Source organism: Protopterus annectens, chromosome 9.part0 (genome assembly GCF_019279795.1).
Source record: "Protopterus annectens isolate FY-2018-M chromosome 9.part0, PAN1.0, whole genome shotgun sequence".
Lineage (NCBI taxonomy): Eukaryota > Metazoa > Chordata > Ceratodontiformes > Protopteridae > Protopterus > Protopterus annectens.
The window spans coordinates 90,475,184-90,500,007 of record NC_056743.1 but is presented as its reverse complement, the minus strand read 5'-3'; the positions used below and the strand labels follow the sequence as shown (position 1 = coordinate 90,500,007).

At 38.6% G+C, this 24,824-nt stretch overlaps 2 protein-coding genes across 5 annotated transcripts in view; both read right to left on the bottom strand.

The window, feature by feature from the left end:
• Positions 1 to 24,824, bottom strand: part of ANO5 (anoctamin 5) — a 1,890,652-nt gene that overhangs the window by 583,599 nt on the left and 1,282,229 nt on the right. The gene's annotated exons all lie outside the window — the stretch shown is intronic.
• Positions 5,015 to 24,824, bottom strand: part of LOC122811054 (vomeronasal type-2 receptor 26-like) — a 46,596-nt gene continuing 26,786 nt past the window's right edge. The window contains exon 3 of the mRNA XM_044082603.1: positions 5,015 to 6,125. Coding sequence (XP_043938538.1) covers positions 5,206 to 6,111 — 906 coding nt within the window. The 5' untranslated portion in view covers positions 6,112 to 6,125 and the 3' untranslated portion in view covers positions 5,015 to 5,205. The remainder of the gene's footprint in view (positions 6,126 to 24,824) is intronic.

The window sequence follows — 24,824 nt, the reverse complement described above, 5'->3', positions numbered from 1 at the left end:
ATTCTTATTTAGGCAACATTCCTGGCTCTCTACATAATATATTTTTTCTCTGCACTCTACTGTTCCCAACTATAAGTCATGTAGTCCCTTAAATACTTGCCTTACCATTTTATTGTAAACATTTGCTCCCTTGATTATTAAACCAGTTATACATTTCATTTTGTTCTTGAAATAATTTTTTCTTTAATCATGATTTTTGTTCAGGCTTTCATTGGATCAAAATGTTAAAAAGAAAGCTCTACAGTGTCCTACAAAGCATCTAGAACCACAAAGTTCCAAGAGGCCTAGCAGCCCCAGACCCCCAACTTAATTCATTTATTTTTCCAACAGTTATTTTCACTACCATTTTGTTTATGCCCATTGTGATATTATATGTCTGTTCATACCCCCTGATCCCCCTTTACAGATGTGTAAAGGTGGGAACCCTATGAGAAAGACCATTGAAAATGATCGCACAAATCCTATTTCACCCTAAGAATTACTTCTAACACTTACAATAAGTCTGTCATAATGTAACATCCCTTAGCATGAGCAATTACTTATACATTTTAGCTGAATGGAAGTCAAATGGCTATCTTTTGTTCAACTTAAATCCCACTGCAGTCACTTAAATATAGTTACGTTTGGCAGGTTGCCCAGTGGTTAAAACATTTAAGTGATGTCATTTTTGCAGTCGATGGAAAAAATAACGTCTGTTGATGAAGTTTGTTCTGATGAGATAGTCTCCTTTTCCCCAAGATAAAGGGAACTCAATGTTCAATATAACTTTTTATTTATTTTATTTATTGACATTTGTTAACCGAGTTGGTCCAGCTGGCCTTGAGGCATATTTTCAATGGAGACCCGAGGAGAAAAGCTCCAAAAAATAAAAAAAACACAGACAATTTACAAAGAATCAAACAGTTGAGTCAAAAATATGGTCAAAATCAGTTATACAAGAACGTTAGAAAGACAAAGCAGAAATGCAGACACATATATACATATCAATATTTTTACAGGCTAAAAAATATATATTTATGTATTTACAAAAAGAGTTAAGTCCAACAGTATTGGTTGTAGAGTTTAATAAGTATCCACAATAGTGGAGAACTTAGCTGTATGCGGAGGGACTGAAAAGGTATACAGTAGGGTTGGGGGGAGCTTAAGTAGGGGCTTGACAAGGGCATATTTTGGAGCTGAGTAGATGAACTTTGAGTTTTTCTTTAACATGGGATGAGTAAATGATGGAACAAATGTCTCTTGGGAGTTTATTCTAGGCTTGGGCAACAGAGTGTTTATATAGGAGTTTGCTAGCTATTATTTTGGGTTGGTAGATTTGTAGTAGTTGCTGATTGGAGGTACAGAGAGTCCATGGAGAAGTGTAGATAGAGATGAAGGAAGAGAGAGCAGGGCAGGATGAAGGTTTGTAAAGAATGAAGTGTAACATTTGAAGTTGTGACAGCAGTAGAAGATGGAGGAATTCTAACCAGTGGAGAGTATTTAGGGCAAGGCAGTGATGTGTATTGTATGGAGAGTTTGTGATGAATCTACCTATCTTGTAGTAAGTTTGTTGGAGTTTGTTTGGATGTTGGTGAGTACTGGGGTGGCATATAGAAGGGAGGGGAGGAGAAGAGCTTGTGCAAGGGAGAGTCTGGCATTTGTAGTTATAAATGTTTTGTTGCGATACAGTAAACCAAGTTTCTGGTGAGTCTTTTTTATACTTTGGAGGACGTGCAAGATGAATTTGAGTTCATCATCTATGATGACCCCCCAAGGAGTTTAGTGTGAGCTTCAGGTTGGATAACAGTATTATTAGAAGAAGTAATAGTAAAGGTGGATTTGAAGTGAGAGAGAGATCCGGGGAAAAATAATAAGAGTTTGGTCTTTTTAGGGCTGCGAATGAGTAGATTCCTAGACAACCACTGTTCAGTGGATAGGAAGGCCTGTTGAGTAAGAGTGTGGAGATTGGAGATATTATTTGAGATGGAGATGAGAGTTGAGTCGTCTGCATATTGGCTGAGGGAGGATTGTTTACAAGAAGTATAGAGATAATTGGAAAATACATTAAATAGGAGGGGACCCAGGATGGAACGTTGTGGCACCCCGGTTGGGACAGGTATGAATAGAGAATTGGAAGAGAGCCATTTAACAGATTGCTGCTTGCAGGATAAGTAACTGGAGAACCAGGCAAAGGAGGAAGAAGATAGACTGAGATCTGCAAGTTTAGATAGTAGTAGGGGATGAGAGACTGTATCAAAGGCTTTGGAAAGGTCAAAGAAGAGACATGATATGAGTTTGTTACTGTCTGGGGCCTTGGCAATGGTATGTGTAAAAGATAAGAGGGCAGTAGTTGTGCTGTGGTTGGGATGAAAACCATGCTGAGTGGGGGTAAGGAGGTTATGCTGGAGGAGGTAGTTGAGTAGTTGTGAGTGGATACAATTTTTGAGAATCTTAGAGAGGGGAGATAGAATAGCTGCAGGTCTGTAGTTAGATGAGTCTGTAGAGTTTCCACTTTTATGTAGGGGAATAGTGAAAAAGGATTTCCATAGGGTAGGAATGGTGGATTCTCGAATAGATCTAGTGATTAGTATAGATAGTGGATAGGCAATGGAGTCAGCAGCAAGTCTGAAGAAGATAGGAGGTAGATTGTCAGTGGAGGGAGAGCAGGGTTTGAGTTTGTGAAGAAGAGATCTTAAGTAGGAAGTAGTAACCGGATGTAAAGAGAATAGTTGTTTGTTAGAAGGATTGGGAGGGGTAGGCAGAGATGTTGTGTTATTTGGATGGTTTCAATAAAGTGTTTATTGAGAAGAGTAGCAGTTTCAAATACATCTGTATTTGGGTACGGGCAGGGAGGTGAGGGGCAGCCTGGAGAGATAATTCTGTTAAGAATATACCAGAACTTGCAAGGGTTGGATTTGTTATTGAATTGGGCAGAGTTATAAAAGGACTTTTTGTCATTATTGGTTTGTTTTTTTGTAAGATTTCGGAGGTGTCTATAATTATGTAGCAGAGGTAATGCCTTTGTTTTGATCCAGGCTTTCCAAGCTCTATCTCTTTTTAGCAAAAGGGACTTAATTTCTTTTGAGAAGCAGGGTGCATAATTGGGTTTTATTCTAATCTTCCTAGAGGGAGCAAGGGAGTTGAGGATATTCATGAAGATGCTATTGAATCTAGTAACAGTGTCACTGAGAGGGATTTGTTTAAGGATGGACCAGTCAATGTTGGATAGAATAGAGTTGAACTGGACTACATTAAAATTAGAAAGTTTTCGGCAATCTCTATAAAGGTGTGATTTAGGGGGTTGGATGGTGTATCTAAGGACCGAGGTGGTCGCTAAGTTGGTCTGGTAGGGTAGTGGGGTTATGGTAGTAGTGAGGGGTGTTGGTGAGTATCCAGTCAATTATGGAGCCGGAAGATGAGTTTTTATGGAGGCGGGTGGGCAAAGATATCAATTGATGGAAACCATGCAGGTTGATGCTGAGTTGTGGAGAGTAAGTATTAAGTTTAGACCAATCTAGGTTAACATTGCCTAAGATGAGGGTTTCATAGGGAATATTGTGGGAAAACCAAGATAAGATATTCTCTAAAGTAGATGAATTGTTTCCAGGAGGGATATAGATGGTGGCAACAGCTAATTTTTTGTGAGGGTTAAGGTGACAGTTAAGGATGATGAGTTCAGCTGGGTGAAAGTCAGGAATGGGTATGGGGAAAGGTGAGAGATTGAAGTTATTGGAGTGGAGGATGGCTACATCACCCCCTTTTTTTGGGAATCTATCAGAGTGATAGATATTATAGCCTGGTAGGAGAATTTCATTGTTAGTGATATGTGGCTTAAGCCAGGTTTCAGATAAGGAAAGGATGTGAGAGTTTGTATGCATTAACCAGGCATGGAAATTGGTGATGATGTTGGTTAAGCTTTGAATATTTAGAGAGTATATTGCCAGGTGCTTGGATATGGATGAGTTTAGTGTAAGAGGCTGGGTATAGACAGAGGTGTTTGGGGAAGGAAGGGAGGTAGAAGATAAGGGGGGTGTTTGATTGTGTGATAGTGCAGGGGTTTCAGCACTGTACAATGGGGGTCTGCATCTACATAAAGTAATAATTATTTCATTGTTTAACTTGCCTCATGAAGCCGATAAATTAATTAGCTCTTCCAGTAACCGCTTTTTCCTCTTTAGGGTAGTGAGGGACCCACAGTTTACCTTACACTAACCTGCAGCTGGGATAGAAAACCAGATGTCAGTTGACTGCTGGGAACACACACACACACTCGCAATACAGACACAGAGACATGCATACACTCACAACACAGGCACACAGACACACACACACACACACACACACACACACACACACACACACACACACACACACACACTCACTCACACACTTACTCACACACACACACAAATGGACAAACACACACATGCACTCATGCTTACGTAAATACTCACAAAGTCACACAAGGATAGCCACATCATATTTCAGTCATTAAGTCCACCAGGGATGATGATCTGATCTTTTCCTGTTTTATAGGTTCATAGGTTCAAAGGTTAAATACTAGGATAACCACCCTTGAAGGGCCCTTTTAAGCCTAGCCAACTTCCCTTTTTATGCTCATTTGTTTATAGATTGGCCTTATCTATCCCATATTTTATAATTGTATTATCCCTATTAAGAATAGCTGGGATCATACAGTAGATAATTTGAGTTTAGTTTTCTTTCTCAGTCCATGTCTTCCTCTCTCCTTCCATCACTGTCTCCATCCATCTCAAGCTATTGTCCCCCCACAGATACTCAATCTATCCTATGAGCCAAAAATCTCCAGCAGGCACTATTTCAAAGCTTTGTGTACATCTCAGATTCATTGCTTTGTCTCTGTGTCATGCAGAAGAACTGACAGATGGAGCTGATTAATGAACTCTTGGATAATATTAAGTTTATAAAAGGATCTGTGTCTCAGCAGACAATAAGCTGAATGAAGAACAGATGTTTTATCATAACATTATTCTACTGCTTATCGGAGACTCTTTTGCCATTTTCAGTACATTTATTTCGAAAACAGTATTCAGAAAGTGTGTTTTACTTATTTAAAGAATGGTTTACAAGCATTAAACATTGTTGTAGAAACACAGTAGATATCATAAATAATTACAAGGTATGAAGGAAAAAAACGTCCGTTTTTTCTTGCCAACATACTGATGAAATGAATGAAAGTACAAGCATTTATTTGTCTCTGTTGTCATTACTTTCTTTGCCCATAAGATGTTTTTTAGTATTCCACTCTGGCTTTAAAACAATAATATAAAGTTTAGGTGCGAATATAGAGCCAAACAGGCCTACACTTGATGAAAGGATAGCGAATATCTCAACAGCAACTGTATACTTTCCCACCGTGCTAAGATATGCCGGGACAAATGAAAGCCATACACTAAGGAACACAATCATGCTGAAAGAGATGAACTTTGCCTCATTAAAGCTATCTGGTAGTTTTCTAGAATGAAAAGCAACCAGAAAACTGATGCCAGCCAACAGTGACAAGTATGCCAACATGCACCAGAAGGCAATGCTGGTGCCCTCATTACAGTGAACTATTATTTTTTCTAGCCGTGGTATAACAGTGTTTTCAGGAAATGGGGGGGATGCTGTTAACCAACACAAACATATGATGAACTGAACAGCAGTAGTCATGATTATAATGGCATAAGAGACTTTTGGGCTGAACCACTTCTTTAGGTGGTTATTGGGTTTAGTGGCATTAAAAGCTAGAACTACCATGATGGTTTTAGCCAACACGCATGAAACACAAAATGTAAAAATTATGCCAAATAAAGCTTGACGGAGTAAACAGGTGCTTGTTTCAGGATGACCAATGAACATTAATGAACAAAGAAAACACAGTATGAGAGCAACCAAAAATAAATAACTAATCTCACGGTTGTTGGCTTTAACCAGAGGAGTTCTACGAAACTTAACAAAAATAATGAAGGTCACAAAAGGGAAAAATGCACACAAAATACATGTTACAGCCAAAACAGAACCAAGGGTATCATCATAGGAGAGAAATTCAAGAGATTTTGGAAAGCATCTGTCTTGCTTTCCATTTGGCCATTTCTCATCAGGACACTTCATGCAATCAGAAGAATCTGAAACAGAAGAATAACATTTAGCTTAATTCCATGGAAAATATTAATTAAACCATGCAAATTTTTTGTTTTCCAAAAAAAAATGTATTCTGTTTTAATCGAGTGAGGCACACTATATCTACATAGCAGATATCAAACATTTTATTTACAAACTGAAACAATGGTATTAATACATGTAATATCTATAAAATATAGCATTAGACATTGCAACTGCATACTGATTTTATTTACAACAGCCAACTATAAAATAACAATAATAAAAGGAAGATGAAGGGAAATAGTGGGATTAGGACTCATTGTTTCAATTGGCTTTGTTTCTGGTGTCATTCTAAGGGGATCTAGTACCTGTCGGCCAGGGGTGACATGGTAGATGGACCATGCTGTTTTGTCAGAGATGGTCTCCATCTGTCACATCTGGGATTTTGGTTACTGGCTAAGGCTCTTGCCTCCTCCATAGTAATTTTTTAGGCAGTGTCACAACAACAAAATTCCCAATGCAAAAATGTCTTCAAAAAGCAGCCGCAAGGTTATGCTGCTAAACACCAGGAGTCTAAACCTAAAACTGCACTCACTGGAAGCAACCCTCACCTCAGAAGATACTGACATCTGTGCAGTCACAGTGACTTGGTTTAAGGCTATGCTGGGTTATAGTGCTTTCCACACATTCAGACCACAAACTGAAGGTGTGAGAACCAAAGGAGGTGTAGTATCAATATTCACCGAAGATAAATACACCTCTAGACTCGTTATACAAAACAATTCCCTTGAACTAATCCAGGTCCAACTGACTGTAGGGAAAACCCCTCTCCAAGTTATTGCCAGTTATAGGACCCCCTCCATGAACCAGGATACCCATACTGCATACCTGGATCTACTTGAATCGTTCAAAATACAACCAGACACCCTGGTTTTAGCTGACTTTAACTACCCATCCATAAATTGGGTAAATTATACATGTACTAACACACTTGCCCAAAGGTTCTTGGACTTCATCAACTCCAATGCCCTGGAACAGTTGGTTGACTCCCCCCACAAGGTGCCCAAACATTCTGGATCTGGTGTTCAATAACATGGGCTATCATTGCACCACCCCATGAGTGCATCCCTCCCTAATGAAGTCTGATCATAAATCAGTCTCATTAGAAGTAACAATAACATCTGACCCCCCCCCCCATTAGCAGCAACTAGACTAAAAAACTTTTCCAAAGCCAATTACAATCTAATAAGTGACAACTTTAATAGCTTCATAGCCCCTGCCCTCACTGATGGCATGGACACCTATACTGGGATTGAAATCAATGTCTTGTATGAGCATCTATACAAATGTATTGACTCAGCAGTACCTGATAGGATCAAAACAAGATCCTCAAGAAAGAACAAGCTTGCCTGGTGGGCATCCGCCATTAACAGGTTATACAATAAGAGAAAGAAATTGCAGTCCAAGAGCAGGAAGGAATGGTCTTTGAAATGGAAGTATTCCCTCCCCGGCTTAAACAAGAAAATAAGACACCTTGTAAGGCATTCTAAAGCTAACTATGAATTCAAACTAGCCTTCTTTGCCCAGGATAACTAGGACATTCTTTAGCTATGTCAGAAACTTTAAAAGAAAAACCCAGATCTCTGCAGAACTGATTGTTAATGGCACCACATGCACTGAACCTGCAGAAATAGCCAACCTCCTAGCTGACAGGTTCAGTGAAAACTTCTCTCCCATGTTCCTGCCACATATCCCCCAAAGCATCCCTACCACCTGCCCTCCACCTAGTATCTTCAAGGAGCAGGTTGTAAACACTTTCTCCAAAGCCAAAAACACAGCTTCTATGGGGCCTGATAATATCCCAGGCTGTGTTCTAAATAGATTAAAACAGGAACTAGCTGCACCACTGGGTGCTCTTTTTAACCACAGTTTAAGCACTGGTTTTGTACCTGCTGAATGGAAAACAGCAACCATCAACCCATTACATAAAGGAGGCACCTCCACAGACTGTGGGAACTGTAGACTCATAAGCCTGACCAGCATGATCTGTAGGGTTGTGGAATGAATAATCATGGACCTTATCAGCAGAGATATACGAGACCACCAAATGCTTGACCTGGCCCAGTCTGGTTTTGTTAAAGGTAGATCCTGCCTCTTGAACTTGGTGGATTTCTTTGAGACAGTCACCAAAGCCCTGGGCAAAGACAAATCTCTGCATACAGCCTAACTGGACCTGGCCAAGGCCTTTGACTCTATTTCCCACTCAGGCATCATTGATAAACTCACCCAGCTGGAGATAAACCTATGTCACTGTTAGAAGAGTATAGAAGAGGGAACAGAACAAAAAAAGTATTCAGAAAGATAGATGTGATAAAAGCAATGGACAGTGTTATAATGAATCAGGATTTATCATGTACGATCGCAAATAATAAACTAAAAATATCAGCACAGGCAGAAAAAATTAAAAGATGCATGGATAAATATAAAGGAAAAGTACAAAATAAGCAGTTTATGGATGTCCCAAAAAGGTTTTATAGAGTATTTGGAAACAAAGTAAAAGGAATTGAAGGACCAGTAAAAAAAGAAGAAATAGATACATTTTGGGGAAGTATTTATGAAGATCCTGTGGAACAAAACAAAGATGCTAAATGGTAGAAGAAGTAAAATAATATGAAGTTTAAAGGTACAGGATATGAAATGGGATGAAGTAACAACAACAGAGACTGAAACAAAGTTAAGAAAGGCCTCTAATTGGAAAACTCCAGGCCCAGATGCAGTACCTAGCTTCTGGTTAAAAGTATTAACATCTTTGCACGAAGATTTAGTAATTTGTAAGAACTATTTATATGCACACCCCAAGAAGACACCAACCTGGCTAACAATAGGTAAAACAATGCTCCAACTTAAGAGTGAAATTGCAAGCTACCCTAAAAACTGTAGACCAATAACTTGCCTTCAGACAACATATAAACTATACACTGGAATTGATGCTGACAGAGTTTATAGTCATTTAGAAGCAAACTCAATTATGGCAATAGAACAAAAGGGCAATAAAAGAAAGTTGTATGTAACAAAAGATCATTTGTTGTTAAATAAAGTCATAGTGGAGAACTGTTAAAAGGAGAAGAATTTAAAAGTATGGCATGGATTGACTATAAAAAAGCATTTGACAGTATCCCACATTCATGGATAAAAAAGTGCTTAAAAATGTAAAAGATGCAGCCTACACTGATAAATTACATCACAGCAACCATGAAACAGTGGCAAACCACTTTACAGTTAAGCCATGATGAAGGACAAATTATTATTCCAGGGATAAAAATCCAAAGGAGGATATTCCAGGGTGACTCTGTCACCACTGCTATTCTGTCTTGCCCTTAACCCATTAAGTGGTCTGCTTAATAGATTAGGTCATGGCTATAATTTGGCTCCCAGAAAGCAACAAAGTGCAAAGTCTTCTCATCTTCTTTGTCGATGATTTAAAACTGTATAGCTCATCAGATGAGGAACTGAAAGCACAACTACAAGCATTCAACACTTTTTCAGATGATATAAAAATGTCATTTGGTCTTGATAAATGTGCAAAAGCAACCTTTAAGGCAGAAAAGCTGCAGCACCAAGAAAACATCAGTTTGGGACAGGAATGTGATATAAAAGGACTTGAGCAAGAGAGAGTGTATACATATTTGGGAACCGATGAAAGATCAACAATAAAACATGAACAAATGTGAATACAACTTAGTAAGGAACATTTTAGCATACTTAAATTAATCCTGAAAACAGAGATAACATCTAGGAACAAAGTTCAAGCTATAAACCAATTTGCTCTTCCTATCCTAACTTGCAGTTTTGTAGTGACTGACTGGCCCCAAAAGGTGTTGGATAGATTACACAGGAAAACAAGAAGGATGCTTCATGTTCATCAAATGATTTATAAAGAACAGTGCATACTAAGATTATATATTCCCCATTACGAAAAAGGTATGGGCCTACTTAAAATTGATTATATGTATAGATCTGAAACTGTGAGATTGCATACATATCTGCTGACCTCACAAGACCCAAATATAGTGAAAGTTTTGACATATGAGGAGAATAAATCTTAGATGACTTCCCTTTTCAGTCTAGCAGAAGCATATTGGCGTAAAGCGGGAATGGAAATCAAACCAGAAGTAGATAAAAATCAGGAAGCAACTGAATGTGCCAAAAAAACAAAAGAAAGAATATAAGGTGAAGGTGAAGGATCGGATGGGAAGGCAAGAAATGAGGAAATGCTTAAATATCGTTGCAAGTACAGAAAACCTAAAGAAGAACCTCGTGTTGATCAGGATTGAACACAGGAATGGTTAAGGAGAGACAAATTTAAACCAAAAGATGAAAGGTTAATATTGGCAGCACAAGACAGTGGATTACATACAGATTGGTTTACAAAGTCCACAGAACATGAGGGAGAAACAGATAAATGTAGGTTTTATGAAACAGAATTGGAAACAGTCGCACACCTTGTTGCTGGTTGTGACATACTAATGTCAGAAGGATTGTATAGTGAAAAACATAATAATGTGGCAAGACTCTTGCAGTGGGGATTGTGCAAACATTTTAATATCGAAGTAGCTGAAAAACACTGGAAACATGAGTCACAAAGCATCATAGAAAATGATGAAGTCTATATCACATGGGATCAACCATTACCAACAGTTCAAAAGTGAGATGCAAGAAAACCAGATGTAATGGTCCATGAAAAGAAGGCAAAAGTAGCATTGATCACTAAAATCTCTACACCTAGTGAGTACAGTGTCTCACATACAGAGAGACACAAAGTCATAAAATATCAAGATTTGCAGGCAGAAACAAGGACAATGTGGAAGAAAGATACCCAGACAGTTCCAACAGTAGTAGGAGCAATGGATCTTATAAAAAAAGAATCTACAATTGTATTTAGATATGTTACCAATACATGTAACTCCCTATCAATTGCAGAAGGAGTCATTACTGGGCACATTGCGGGTGCTGCAAAGAGTAGTTCTGGCTGACATCAAAGATCAAAACAATACTAATTTCATGAACTTTAATCGTACTTTGACTTAGGAATGGGTTCCATTCCTATCATGGCATTAGAAACCCAAAAGAGTTGGCGAAATTGAAAAATAAACTGTCAGGTGGGTTGCAAACTGGCTCACTGATAGAACACACACAGTCAAAATAGATGACTCTACCTCCACCAGCAGACCCATAATCAGTCTTGTTCCCCATGGATCTGTGCTGAGGCCCTTATTGTTTGGAATCTACTCCTCGGATGTACAGGTTAAAACAAAAGACCTATGGCTGATAAAGTTTGCTTATGACTGCAGTCTGGGTACAGGCACTGAGTCCCCAAATAATGTCAACATCCTACAAGAGGGACTTACACAGACAAATGACAAGTACCAAAGTCATAGGCTAAAACAATGCAAAAAAAATGCATTATCATCCCCTTCAGCCAGGGCAACATCCCTGCAGATTGCCACATTACTAACGCCCTAAGCACATAATCAGTGGTGACAGATTTGGGCACACAGGTTGACGGCAACCTTTCCTTTGACCACCACATCTCCATAGTGGAAAAAAAGGCTTTCTACATCACCCACCTCATAAGTAAGAGCACCGCATCCAGAACAAAAGGGGTTATAACCCCCCTGTACTCCTCACTCATCAATCCAATAATACATTACAATGCTACCTTTGGTATGTACCTTACCAAGCACCTGCAGCAACTGGAAAGACCTCAAGGGTATCTTGCAAAGAAAATTCAGGGTCTTCAGCATATGTCATATGTTGACAGACTAAAATCACCATCACTATACTCTGTGTCTTACAGACTACTCAGAGGTGACCTCTGCTTTGCATATAAAGCAATCCCAGATCCTGCTCTCATGGAAATGCTGCACATTTGTAAATCAAATGGTATAAGATGCACTCACACTAGGGAACGGAACTTAGTATGTGACATCAACAGGACTTGCTGGAGAGACAGATATGTCTCACAGAAGTTACCTCTCATCTGGAACAAACTTCCAATTCAGGTGAAGTACAGCCCTTTTTTGGCCCTATATAAATGTAATCTGAATGATTGGCTGGGAATCACAAATTAACCCCTGGAATTTCACCTGTGTCCCTATTGGAGAGGGGCAGTAGTTGTTGACTTAGTTCCGCTTAATACCTTGATATTCTTGGGAACGGGGGTTTACTTGGCTAGGCTTATAAGGGCCCTAGGGGCACTAGCCTAGTAACCTCCTATGATTCTATGAATATAAAGTGTATATAAATATATTAAATAATATAAAAAAACAAGTGAATAAGTATTAGTTATATTAATCAAATGTCATTCCCAGTTTTGGCAAATATTTTTAACTGGGAGAATCAGGTATTTCTTCCATTATTAAAGTATTTTGCTCATTTATTCATTCATTCATTCATTCATTCATTCATTCATTCATTTATTCATTCATTCATTCTGCAGTACTTGTTTATCTTCTTTATAGTTTTGGTAGAGATGGTCCTTATCCTGATAGGCATTAGGCATTAAGGATACAATCAGTTATGAATGGGCTACCAGTCCATCACAGAGATAAAGTAGTTATTTTGTTGATATAGCTATACTATATATATCTTGTTTAATCACTCTTTGAATGTTGTACACAAGCTGAATTGCAATGCATAATTTTGCTTTTATGTCTTGTAGGTATTAGGTTTATTTAATAGTACTGTATGTTTGGAAAGTATTATCCGGCCGTGTTGACCGATTATGACAGTAAAGCAACTATTTTTCCCATAATTACTGCATTTAATGTATCTCTACAAAGGCTTCAGTTCTTTATCAGATTTATTTATTTTTATTTATTTGCATTTGTTTACCAGGATTGTCCACTGGGCCAAAGAGCCCATTTTTAGTTGAGGCCCAGGGAGAAAAGCTCCACAGGTAACAAGAAACAAAAAAAACATACTGCAGAGACATAACAAGCACATGACATAAGCAAATACATATTGCCATGAGTACATTTACAGTAGTATATACAGCAATAGTATAACGTGGAGTGAATGTGTTACAGGGCTAAATGCAGCCAAGTGAAGCATTTTAAGTTGAGTTGATAACAAAATTGTGCTTTACTTAAAGTTATAAAAACTCTGTGAAAGAAAATTCTTCCACAAAAGTAATGTGATACTATAATTTGGGCCTGCTAGGATTACTTTTGCACGTTATTTATTTATTTATTTCAATTTTACTTTTTCTGTTTATTATCAGTGTTAGGATATACTAACTTTCCATGTCCTTTCAATAGTTGTTATCTAGTAAACTAAATTCGTCAGAGACAAATAGATGGAATTGAATCCCACAATTGCCAACTGTGAAATCATGGCAAAAAATGTTTTATGAATACGTCTACAGTACTTAGATCACCATTAGCCCTCAATAAACTTACTCTAAAAATCATACATGTAATAGCCACCAGGGATATCATCTGTCAAAACTCACCACTGGTACTAATCAGATTAAAGCATAAAAAGGCAAACAGATGTGAAACCGCAAACAACTTATTAGGTGAAACTTGGCCACACACACACACACACACACACACACACACACACACACACACACACACACACACACACACACAATTTCCAGGGAAAGATGGAAATATTCTCCAACTCTACAGCCTTCTATCCCGGTCCAAGGTAATAATCTGCCAACACTCAACATGGCAAGCCCTCCCACACCAAGAATTATGCATACATACTAAAGTGAATGCTCTGAGAAACTGCAATGTCAGACTTCTTAAGGAGAGGATTTTTAGTTATTCGTTCATGCTTCGCTTGGACCTGCACTAATGGGTTTATCAGTATCAACTGATTACCCTTTAATGGGATCTTGTAATATTTGTATTTACGTACATGTAACATTCCATTATGACTTATACAGTAGAAAATGATATATATTGTGTCAAGAATAACATATACATAACTTATGTCAGCTTTTACAAAACAACATACTTTTAGGTTTCATAACAAAAAAGACATTCCTTGTTATGCTATATGAGAAGAACAATTGGAAGCAAAATACAGCAAATCTATAACATCTTTTTTGTGGCTGATGCTTTAAACTGAGCATACGTGTGCCTTTGGGTCAGTCTTCAAATATTAAAGGCATGTCACTGATTACAGTTTCTAGCCTGTCACTGTTTACACTCAGTGTCAGACTTAATATGTCCTCTCCACTATGTGTTTTTTTTTAATATCAGTCATCATTCTACATGAAGCACAGTTAAGTATATTACAAGAGAAGAAATAATGAGGGTGAAACGTTGTATCACAGGTGGTACGTAGGATGGGTGTGTTTTTTTTGTTCAGTTTGATACAATGGTGACACAGAAAACATAAGGTGATTTGAAGCAGGTATACAGAGGCAGAAGCATAGCTAGGGTGAGGGAAAGGGGGCAGCTATCCCAGGTAGAAGGTGCCAATGGGCAGTATTGCAGTACTTGCATTCAGCAATCATAAGCTGCTTGTTACATTGTAGCAATAGTTTGCTACAGTTTTAAGCAGAAAACGTTTTTCTTCTTTTTTTTGGTACTTGACTCAGAGACATGATGTATTTATTTATTTTTTTTAAAGCTGAGACATGACACCAAGTTAAAGAACAGTAGCAGGCACTCAATAAGCTAGCTAGCTAGATATGACTGTGTACATAGAGGTGTTGGAAGCAATAATTCAGTGGTCATAAGTCAGAAAGTGAAGGATGAAGATGACCTGGTCAATTATTAGGAGATCCCACTAATTAATGCATTTGCAGACATATTTGGGCAGGCTTTAAGAAATAGATCAGCGAGAATGATATGCATAAAGGTGGCTTATAGACAGGTGGGATTTGTGACACGGCATGTTAAGGGCAGCCACTGATGGGTCTTTAGAGTTCTATGAGAGTATAATGATAGGGCAGAACAGAGACATGCAAGGAAAGTGGTGTGTCTCTTCAAGAATGCAGTTGATATGTTGGAGAGGAGATAAGCGTAGCAGACGTTTAAAGAGATGAACTCTAGGATTAGCTTCAAGGAGGAAGTGCAAGCCTTGTTTATGTGTCCAAGCATGAACGTTGCACTGGATAGAGTATTGTCTACGGATGAGATGCCAGGGAGGGGCACCAGACAGGCCTTTCCATTATCTTTCTCTACATGCTCATTCTATTGCTGCAACTCTCAGGTGGGAAAGTAAGGAAGACACTGACAGGTTAGGTGGGAAGAACTGAAGCCCATTTCATTCAGAAGAGCATTAACTGTGTGGTAGAAGACAGCATCTAACGGTTGGGATTTTGAACACGCTGTGCTACACGTCAGGCTTTTAGACAGTAAGAGAGCTGGCCATGTGCAGTCTGGTGCTTCATGGCACACTGAGTGTCAAAAGTGCCGATGGCATCATTTATAGTGGTTGCAGTGTTCATAATTTATGTTTTGATTTATGCCATTTCACCTGCCTGGCTACTTTCCTTGCTCAAGTGGTTCTGTTTAGAGATCAACTAAATTTCTCATAAAATGTTCTGTAGAAATGCTTCTTATATTTCATTAATTAATAAAATATTTAAAAAATGTGGAAGGTCTGAAATCAATATATGATATGTATACAGGATGACAATCATGATCTATAGCTGACTTAACTTTGAATAAATAAGAGGGGACCATGAGTACTGTTCATTGAACCTCCTAATAGGCATGTGGGAGTACTACTAGACATGTGGGAGTACTAATAGGCATGTGGGAGTGCTAATAGGCATGTGAGAATGCTAATAGGCATGGTGGAATACCAATAGGCATGTGGGAGTACTAATAGGCATGGTGGAATACTAATAGGCATGTGGAAGTACTAATAGGCATGGTGGAATGTTAATAGGCATGTGGAAGTACTATCAGGCATGTGGGAGTACTAATAAGCATGTGAGAGTACTAATAGGCATAGTGGAATACTAATATGCATGTGGGAGTGCTAATAGGCATGGTGAAATACTAATAGACATGTGGGAGTACTAATAGGCATGTGGGGGTACTATTAGACATGTTGGAGTACTAATAGGCATGTGGGAGTGCTAATAGGCATGTGGGAGTACTATTAGGCATGTGGGAGTACTAATAGGTGTGTGGGAGTACTAATAGGTGTGTGGGAGTGCTAATAGGCATAGTGGAGTACTAATAGACATGTGCAAGTACTAATAGGCATGTGGGAGTACTAATAGGCATGTGGGAGTGCTAATAGGCATGTAGGAGTGCTAATAGGCATGGTGGAGTGCTAATAGGCATGTTGGAATGCTAATAGGCATGTGGGAGTGCTAATAGCATGTGGGAGTGCTAATAGGCATGGTGGAAGACTAATAGGCATGTGGGAGTACTAATAGGCATGTGGGAGTGCTAATAAGCATGTGGGAGTGTTAATAGGCATGGTGGAATAATAATAGACATGTGGGAGTATTAATAGGCATGGTGGAATACTAATAGGCATTTGGGACTACTAATAGGTATGTGGGAGTACTATTAGGCATGTGGACATACTAATATGCATGTGGGAGTGCTAATAGGCATGTGGGAGTGTTAATAGGCATGCTGGAGTACTAATAGGCATGTGCGACTACTAATAGGAATGTGTGAGTACTAATAGGCATGTGGGAGTGTTAATAGGCATAGTGGAGTAATAATAGGCATGGTGGAGTACTAACAGGCATGTGGGAGTGCTAATAGGCATGTTTTAGTGCTAACAAGCTTGTGGGAGTACTATTAGGCATGTGGGAGTACTAATAAGTGTGTGGGAGTGCTAATAGGCATGTGGGAGTGCTACTAGGCATGGTGGAGTACTAATAGGCATGTGTGAGGACTAATAGGCATGTGGACGTGCTAATAGGCATGGTGGAGCACTAATAGACATGTGCAAGTTCTAATAGGCATGTGGGAGTGCTAAAAGGCATGTGTGAGTGCTAAAAGGCATGTGGGATTACTAATAGGCATGTGGGAGTGCTTATAGGGATGTGGGAGTGCTAATAGACATGGTGGAATACTAATAGAAATGCGGGAGTACTAATAGGCATGGTGAAATACTAATAGGCATTTGGGACTACTAATAAGCATGTGGGAGTACTATTAGGCATGTGGATGTACTAATATGCATGTGGAAGTGCCAATAGGCATGTGGAAGTGCTAATAGGCATAGTGGAATACTACTAGACATGTGGGAGTACTAATATGCATGTGGGAGTGCTAATAGGCATGGTGGAATACTAATAGACATGTGGGAGTACTAATATGCATGTGGAAGTGCTAATAGGCATGTGGGAGTATTATTAGGCATGTGGGAGTGCTAATAGGCATGTGGGAGCCCTAATAGGTGTGTGGGAGTGCTAATAGGCATGGTGGAGTACTAATAGGCATGCGCGAGTACTAATAGACATGTGGGAGTGCTAATAGGCATGTGGGAGTGCTAATAGGCATGTGGGAGTGTGGTGGAGTACTAATAGGCATGTGCAAGTATTAATAGGCATGTGGGAGTGCTAACAGGCATGGTGGAGTACTAATAAACATGTGCAAGTACTAACAGGCATGTGGGAGTACTAATAGGCATGTGGGAGTGCTAATAGGCATGTGGGAGTGCTAATAGGCATGTAAGAGTGCTAATAGGCATGTCGGAGTACTAATAGGTGTGTGGGAGTACTAATAGGTGTGTGGGAGTACTAATAGGCATGTGGGAGTCCTAATGGGCATGGTGGAATACTAATAGACATGTGGGAGTACTAATAATCATGTGGGAGTGCTAATAGGCATGGTGGAATACTAATAGGCATATGGAAGTACTAATAGGCATGTGGGAGTACTATTAGGCATGTGTGAGTACTAATAGGCATGTGTGAATGCTAATAGGCATGGTGGAATACTAATAGGCATATGGAAGTACTAATAGGCATGTGGGAGTACTTTTAGGCATGTGTGAGTAGTAATAGGTATGTGGGAGTGCTAATAGGCATGCTGGAATACTAATAGACATGTGGGAGTACTAACAGGCATGTGGGAGTACTAACAGACATGTGGGAGTACTAACAGGCATGTGGGAGCGCTAATAGGCATGTTGGAGTGCTAATAGTCATGTGGGAGTACTATTAGGCATGTGGGAGTATTAATAGGTGTGTGGGAGTGCTAATAGGCATGGTGGAGTGTTAATAGGCATGGTGGAGTACTAATAGGCATGTGGGAGTGCTAATAGGCATGTGGGAGTGCTAATAGGTGTGTGAGAGTGCTAATAGGCATAGTGGAGTGCTAATAGGCATGGTGGAGTGCTAATAGGCATGGTGGAGTGCTAATAGGCATGTGTAAGTACTAATAGGCATGTGGGAGTACTAATAGGCATGTGGGAGTGCTAATAGGCATGTGGAAGTGCTAATAGGCATGGTGGAGGGCTAATAGGCATGGTGGAGTGCTAATAGGCATGGTGGAGTACTAATAGGCATGTGTAAGTATTAATAGGCAGGTGGGAGTGCTAATAGGCATGTGGGAGTAGTAATAGGCATGTGGGAGTGCTAATAGGCATGTGGGAGTACTAATAGGCATGTGGGAGTAGTAATAGGCATGTAGGAGTGCTAATAGGCAAGTGGGAGTACTAATAGGCATGTGGGATTGCAGCTTGACCTTTTTAAGACATTAAACATTATTTGTCTTAAGGAAATGTTTGACACATTGATTTCATCAGCTCTCAAATATATATAGCCAGGTTTCATTTGCTTAGATGGATAAAGCCCTGATTATATCCCACACTGTCCGAGCTCAATTAGCAACTTGGGCACCTGCTTGAGCTGGCTGGGAAGACGAGGAGTAGAGAGGCATTACCAGCTTGCACTTTCTGGGTAAAGTGGGTGTGCGGATAGGCTAGGGGTATAGCAAGTTCATGAGTCCCCGTGGTGATACTGTTGTAAGTGACCACACTGCCAGTGTTGCAGTAGGTGGGCAAGCTTAAGAGGGATGCATCACAATGCAGGTTGGAGAATTACCCTCATGAAGCCATTTCTTGGTCACCTGGGTGCTATAAAGGAAAGGCCTTTATTTGAGCATCTTATATGACATTACAGGCAACCACCTACAGGCCATTGCAAGTCTAACCAGTAAAACAAATTCAGAAGGTCTCTCCAGCCTTGAGGAGGACAATACAAGATAGATCAGGGGAGAATTTGACATGTAGGAGAAATTTGTTCCAGAAGTTGTAGGTATTTTGGGATATGCCTCTATCATGCTAACATGTCTTAGATATTTATTTGTTAATGAATGTTTAGTTCCTTTAACTGGGTATTTGAGAATCCATTAATTGTGGAAAGGAATAGGAGGTTAAGGAGGCTTATATCTTTTATCGCTGAAGAAGCTAAGCACATATCACCATGAAGGAGTGTAAAAGAGATTACATGCAAAGACTGGGCTGCAAGTCTGTCCGCATAACTGAAGGTCCTGAGGCCTTTGATCTTTTACATAGGAATCTCTGAGGTCTCTCAAGCTGAATGATATGATTAGATAAATACATGCTAATAGAGGCAGTATATTCCAAAATGTGTCAGATGAGATATAAATAAAGGAGAATTAAGACTTCTATAGGGCTAATCTGATTTCCAAAGGTATCTCCTCTAGATACAAAGGAGACTTTACAAACTACTGTGGAGACACGATGCTAAAAAGGTAAGGAATTATAAGCAAGAGTGTCTAAGTCTCTTACAACAGTGATTGGAGGGGGTGTATCACACACATAGTATGATATGAAATGCTTCTGCACCAAAATGAACTATATTACAATTTTTTTTTCATATTTACTGTGGGACCCTTGTCCTTGCACCAATTGTTAACACAGTTTAATCACTACTGGAGCAATTGTGAATCAGTGGAAGATCAAATACCAACACCTTATTTACAGTCATCTTCAAACTTAGATAACCACAGGCCAGGAGTCTTGTTTTGAAGGTCTGAAAAATGAATGCTAAATAGGTGAGGGTCCAACATTGATCCCTGTGGTATACCACTGATAACATTTCTGCTTTGATAAGTCGCACCCATATATTTAATCTCACATGTTCTATCAGACAGTCGCAGATTTAGAAATCTGGATTTATATACAGAATTAGAAGTCTGTCAATAATGCATGCAAAGGGAATAGTGCCAAAGGCTTTGGTCAGGTCCAGATAAGCATTTGTACCGCATAACCACTATCCACTGCTTCTGTGACTTTCAAAGAAATTAATGAGGTGAAAGAGGCAGAATCTATTTTTGCCAAAGCCTAACTGATGAGAGTCCAGATTTAAGAGATTTTCTATGTCTAGTTTAATGAGTTTTTAGATAATACATTCCATAACTTTCCATATTAGGCTAGTGAGACTAATGGGCCTATAGTTACCAGAGTCTGTGGTCGGGCCACCCTTGCACAATGGCATTATAATGGCTATTTTCCAGGCTTGGGAAATGTAACTAATGGAGTGGTGTAAACTAAAGAAATAACTTAAAAGTTCAGAAAGGCCGTATCTGGTAATGATCATTAGATAACGTGTGTTACAAGGGCCCATGGACGAGGTGCATTTAACTTTTGAGAGGGCTGAGAGTAATTATGGGGAAGGGTTACTAGGACTGTGGAATCTGTGGAATAGCTCTAAATGTACCTGGAGTAAAATTTGCACTAAATCTGTCAACTAGGATATTAGCCATTCTGTTTGGGTCAGACTGGGCAGAATTATTGTGGACGAGCTCTGAATATTGTTCGGTATTAGTTCTTACCTTATTAACATAGTTAAACAAATATTTGCTGATATTTTTTATTTCAGTAGCTATTTTATGTTCATATTCAGCTTTGAGCTTCCTAGTGATATCCATAAGCACCTTATTAGTTTGATTAAGTGTGTTGTTAAGGTAGATAGAATGTGATCTCTTATAAGCATTAAATATTTTTTCCTCTTGCTCTATTCTTTATTTATATGGGTATTCCACCATAGGGCTTTGATTTTTAATTTCTCATTATATTTAATGTGGTTACGTATTGCTTTATCAATGCTACTATTGGGAGTAGAATTCAGAGGCACGGGCAGCAGCTTTAGCCTCTTTGTTGTTGACAATATACTCTTCCACACCACCAGGATGGACTTATCTGGAGATAATACAGGGCAAAATATACTGCTGGACTCTCTTACCCAGTACTACTCCGCACATGGGAGCTACCTTAATAGGATGGGAAAAGAAAAGGAAGCAGGAAACAATGGGGAGGATTGCCTCAAATATGATGACCAGCTGTAGGGGCTCAAAGAGTAAAAAAACAAAAATTTCATTAGTTAGTAATTCAGTAAGCAACATACTGGTCAAGCAGCAGGACTCAGAAAATAAGTGATAGTTTACTGGACCATTTTATTGGGATTATCATTAGTGACCCACAGATCTTAGAACTGGGGTATGCCTTTTTGGTTTATTCTTCATCTTACCACACCAGTTTGACCAATCATTGAAAACAATACTGTATTTTTCAGCCTTTAAACAAGCTGCCTGAAACACCTTTCAAGAAACACAATGTCTCCTTACTGAAAAAAAAAATCAGTTGAAAAACAAACTTTTTGCAAAGTCTTCAGAAACTGTTAAGTGCTGTTTCTTGCATGTTACTTAGAGGTGATATCTGCTTGGTCTATAAGGCAATGCCTGACCCATTTCTACTACGAGGTCACTGCATGGATATGACCACTGAAAGAGAAAGCACTAGGCCAGGGAATGTAACACTAAAAATATATAAGAATAACTGAAAAAATATGTAACAAATGCAGTTCACGACATCTTCCAAAGTTATGAAATGAGCTTCCATTTACAATCAAAACAAAGTCATTCAATAATCTCTTTCATAAATATTCTTGATACTGCCAACTCTTTAAACACAGTGGAGACAAATGTAAAAAATACTTGTTTGCCTTTAAAGATAAAGTACAAACAGCCCACTTTGTCTTTAAACAGTTAACCTTTCAGGTGTAAGGACCAGGAGTTACTGTTTGATCAGTAGTGCAGTACTAGTAGTCAGTTCCAAGGGTGGGAGCACCCGCTACATCAAAATGGATCTTTTTTTTTTTTTTTTTTTGTGCCAGATCGGGGAACAGCACCTGGTGCAAATAAAGCCAGCTATGACTATGCTCAGCTGTATTTACATTATTTACACAACACTTTAGATGCAAGTTCTCATGTAGTGATAACTCCACTGATTTTATTCCATGCAGGCTAAATTTTAGACAGCCCTTTCATTCTTTCATTACCAGGCTGTAGGTAGCACTTTACAGCTGCAGGCCTCAGCTACACCTTCATTCCACCTCTACCCATATTGTTTGCTTAAGCTTCCTTGAGGCCACATTAATATAAGTCCTGAATGGACCATTAAATTCCAGGAATCATTAGTCTTCAGTGAAGAATCCCTGTTTTAACTTATGATTATCTTCCCATTTGAGGAACAAACGTTTTACTGTATTGCTTACAGGCTACAGTCTTTTACACAACACTAATAGGCAATTAGTTTTTCCATTATGCTATCTAATACATTTACCTCACTAATTATTGTGAGAGTTTTAAAGACAGAAGTTATAGCTTATACAAATTTAAATACATATTGCACATTTTCCAGAGAAGTTATAGTTTAAACACATTTAAAGATATATCCCACATAATATATATATATGGGATAAGTATCAACGAGATGTCACAATAATATAGGGGGAGTTGAAAATCTCAACATGGTGTTACAGTAATCAAGGTTTGTGAAGAACAGATTATAAACTTGACCCTGTGACCTTATTAACCTACCTATATCGTCTACCACCACAGGGTCTCATTGCTATAAATTTGATCCTGTGACCTTATTAACCTATATATATGACCTACCACCACAGGCTCTCGTTACTGTTAACTTGATCTTGTGACCTTATTCACCTATGTATATGACTTATCATCACAGGGTCTTGTTACTGTAAACTTGATCATGTGATCTTATTAACCTATCTATATCATCTATCACCACAGGCTCTCTTCAGTAATAATGGAAGATAGTGGTCAAACCATTTTGAAACTGTAATAAATAGAATTATTCATCTATTATTACTACATAGCTGTTCACCCCTTTACGTTCAAAAGTGAGAAGTATGAATGTTCCTTTTCAGTCCTCATACCATGAACATATTCCACCTGTCTGTATGTATTGTCAGTTATCACCCTGAGTTGTTATGTATGATTAGCAGAGGGTGGGAGGGTGCAGTTTTTTTTTTATTATTTTGCTTATCAGTTTTTTTTGACTGATGTTTGATTTTTTAACATTTCAGTGTTTGATATTTTGTTAGGTAATCATATAAACATATTACAGGTTCTGTACATCCAATATTGTGTGAATTTATGTAAAAGTGGTTAGGGCTTAACTTTTACTCACTTCTAGGAAGTGATTCACGCACTCAGGCTTAATATAAATGATTTCTTCACAATACTAGCATGTCACGTACATTAGCATCTCATTAATTAATATACTCTCAAATAATGTAAGAACTTTTCAGCATTTTGGATCATGTTTGGTTGTTTATTTTCAAGGCTAGTAATTTAGACTTCTGCGGCACACTTTCACTTTTGGTGCGGCTTGCATAACAGCCTATGTCACGGATTCACTCTGACTCTCAGAAATTTATCACATGAAAGGATATCTCATCTACTTTTTTGTGGATGACCTAAAACTGTATAGTTCATCAGATAAACATCTGAAAGAACAGCTGCACGTTTTTAAAACCTACGATAACATATAGATGTTATTTGGTCTTGACAAATGTGCAAAAGCAACATTTGAAAGAGGAAAACTGAAGACTTGAGAAAATATAAAACTTGGGAAAGAATGTGGTATAAAAGATTTGGAACAAAAAGGAGTGTACAAGTATCCTGGAATAGTTGAAGGGGCACCAATAAGCATGCAAAAATGAGAACAAAGTTCAGTAAGGAATATTTTAGAAGACTAAAATTAATACAGAACAGTGCTTTAAAATCTAGGAATAAAACTGAAACTGCAACTCAACTTCTACTTCCTGTTTTAACTTACAGCTTTGGGGTGGTTGACTGGCCACAAAATGAGCTTGACAGGAAAACACAAAAAATGATCCATGCCCATCAAATGATATACAAGAACCAGTGTCTGCCAAGATTATGTATTCCTTTGTCTGAAGGAGGCATGGGACTCCTCGAAATTCACTACACATATAGGTCAGTGATTGACATCATTAGATCCAAATGTATTGGAAGTTCTAAAACCTGAACAGAATAAGTCTTAAGAGTACCTCCTTGCTTAGATTAGCAGAAGCTTTTAGGAAAAAAAGCAGGCATGGAAATCCAACCAAATGTGTATAAAAAACAGGTGACAACAGAAAGTGCAATAAAGCAGAAGAAAGAATACAAAGAACAGGAACAGGAAAAAAATACAAAAATAAATGGAAAAAATCACAGTTCTAGCAAGAATTGTAGAGATGTGCTGGAACAGCTGCATGTTGACCAAGAGATGTCATACAAATGGCTTAGACGGTGTAAATTTAAACCAAAAATTGAAAGGTTAATAATGGCAGCCCACGATAGTGGATTTATACTAGATGGATCATAAAATCTGTAGAAAAGGGAGGAGATGCACACAAATGTAGGTTTTGTAGTAAAGAA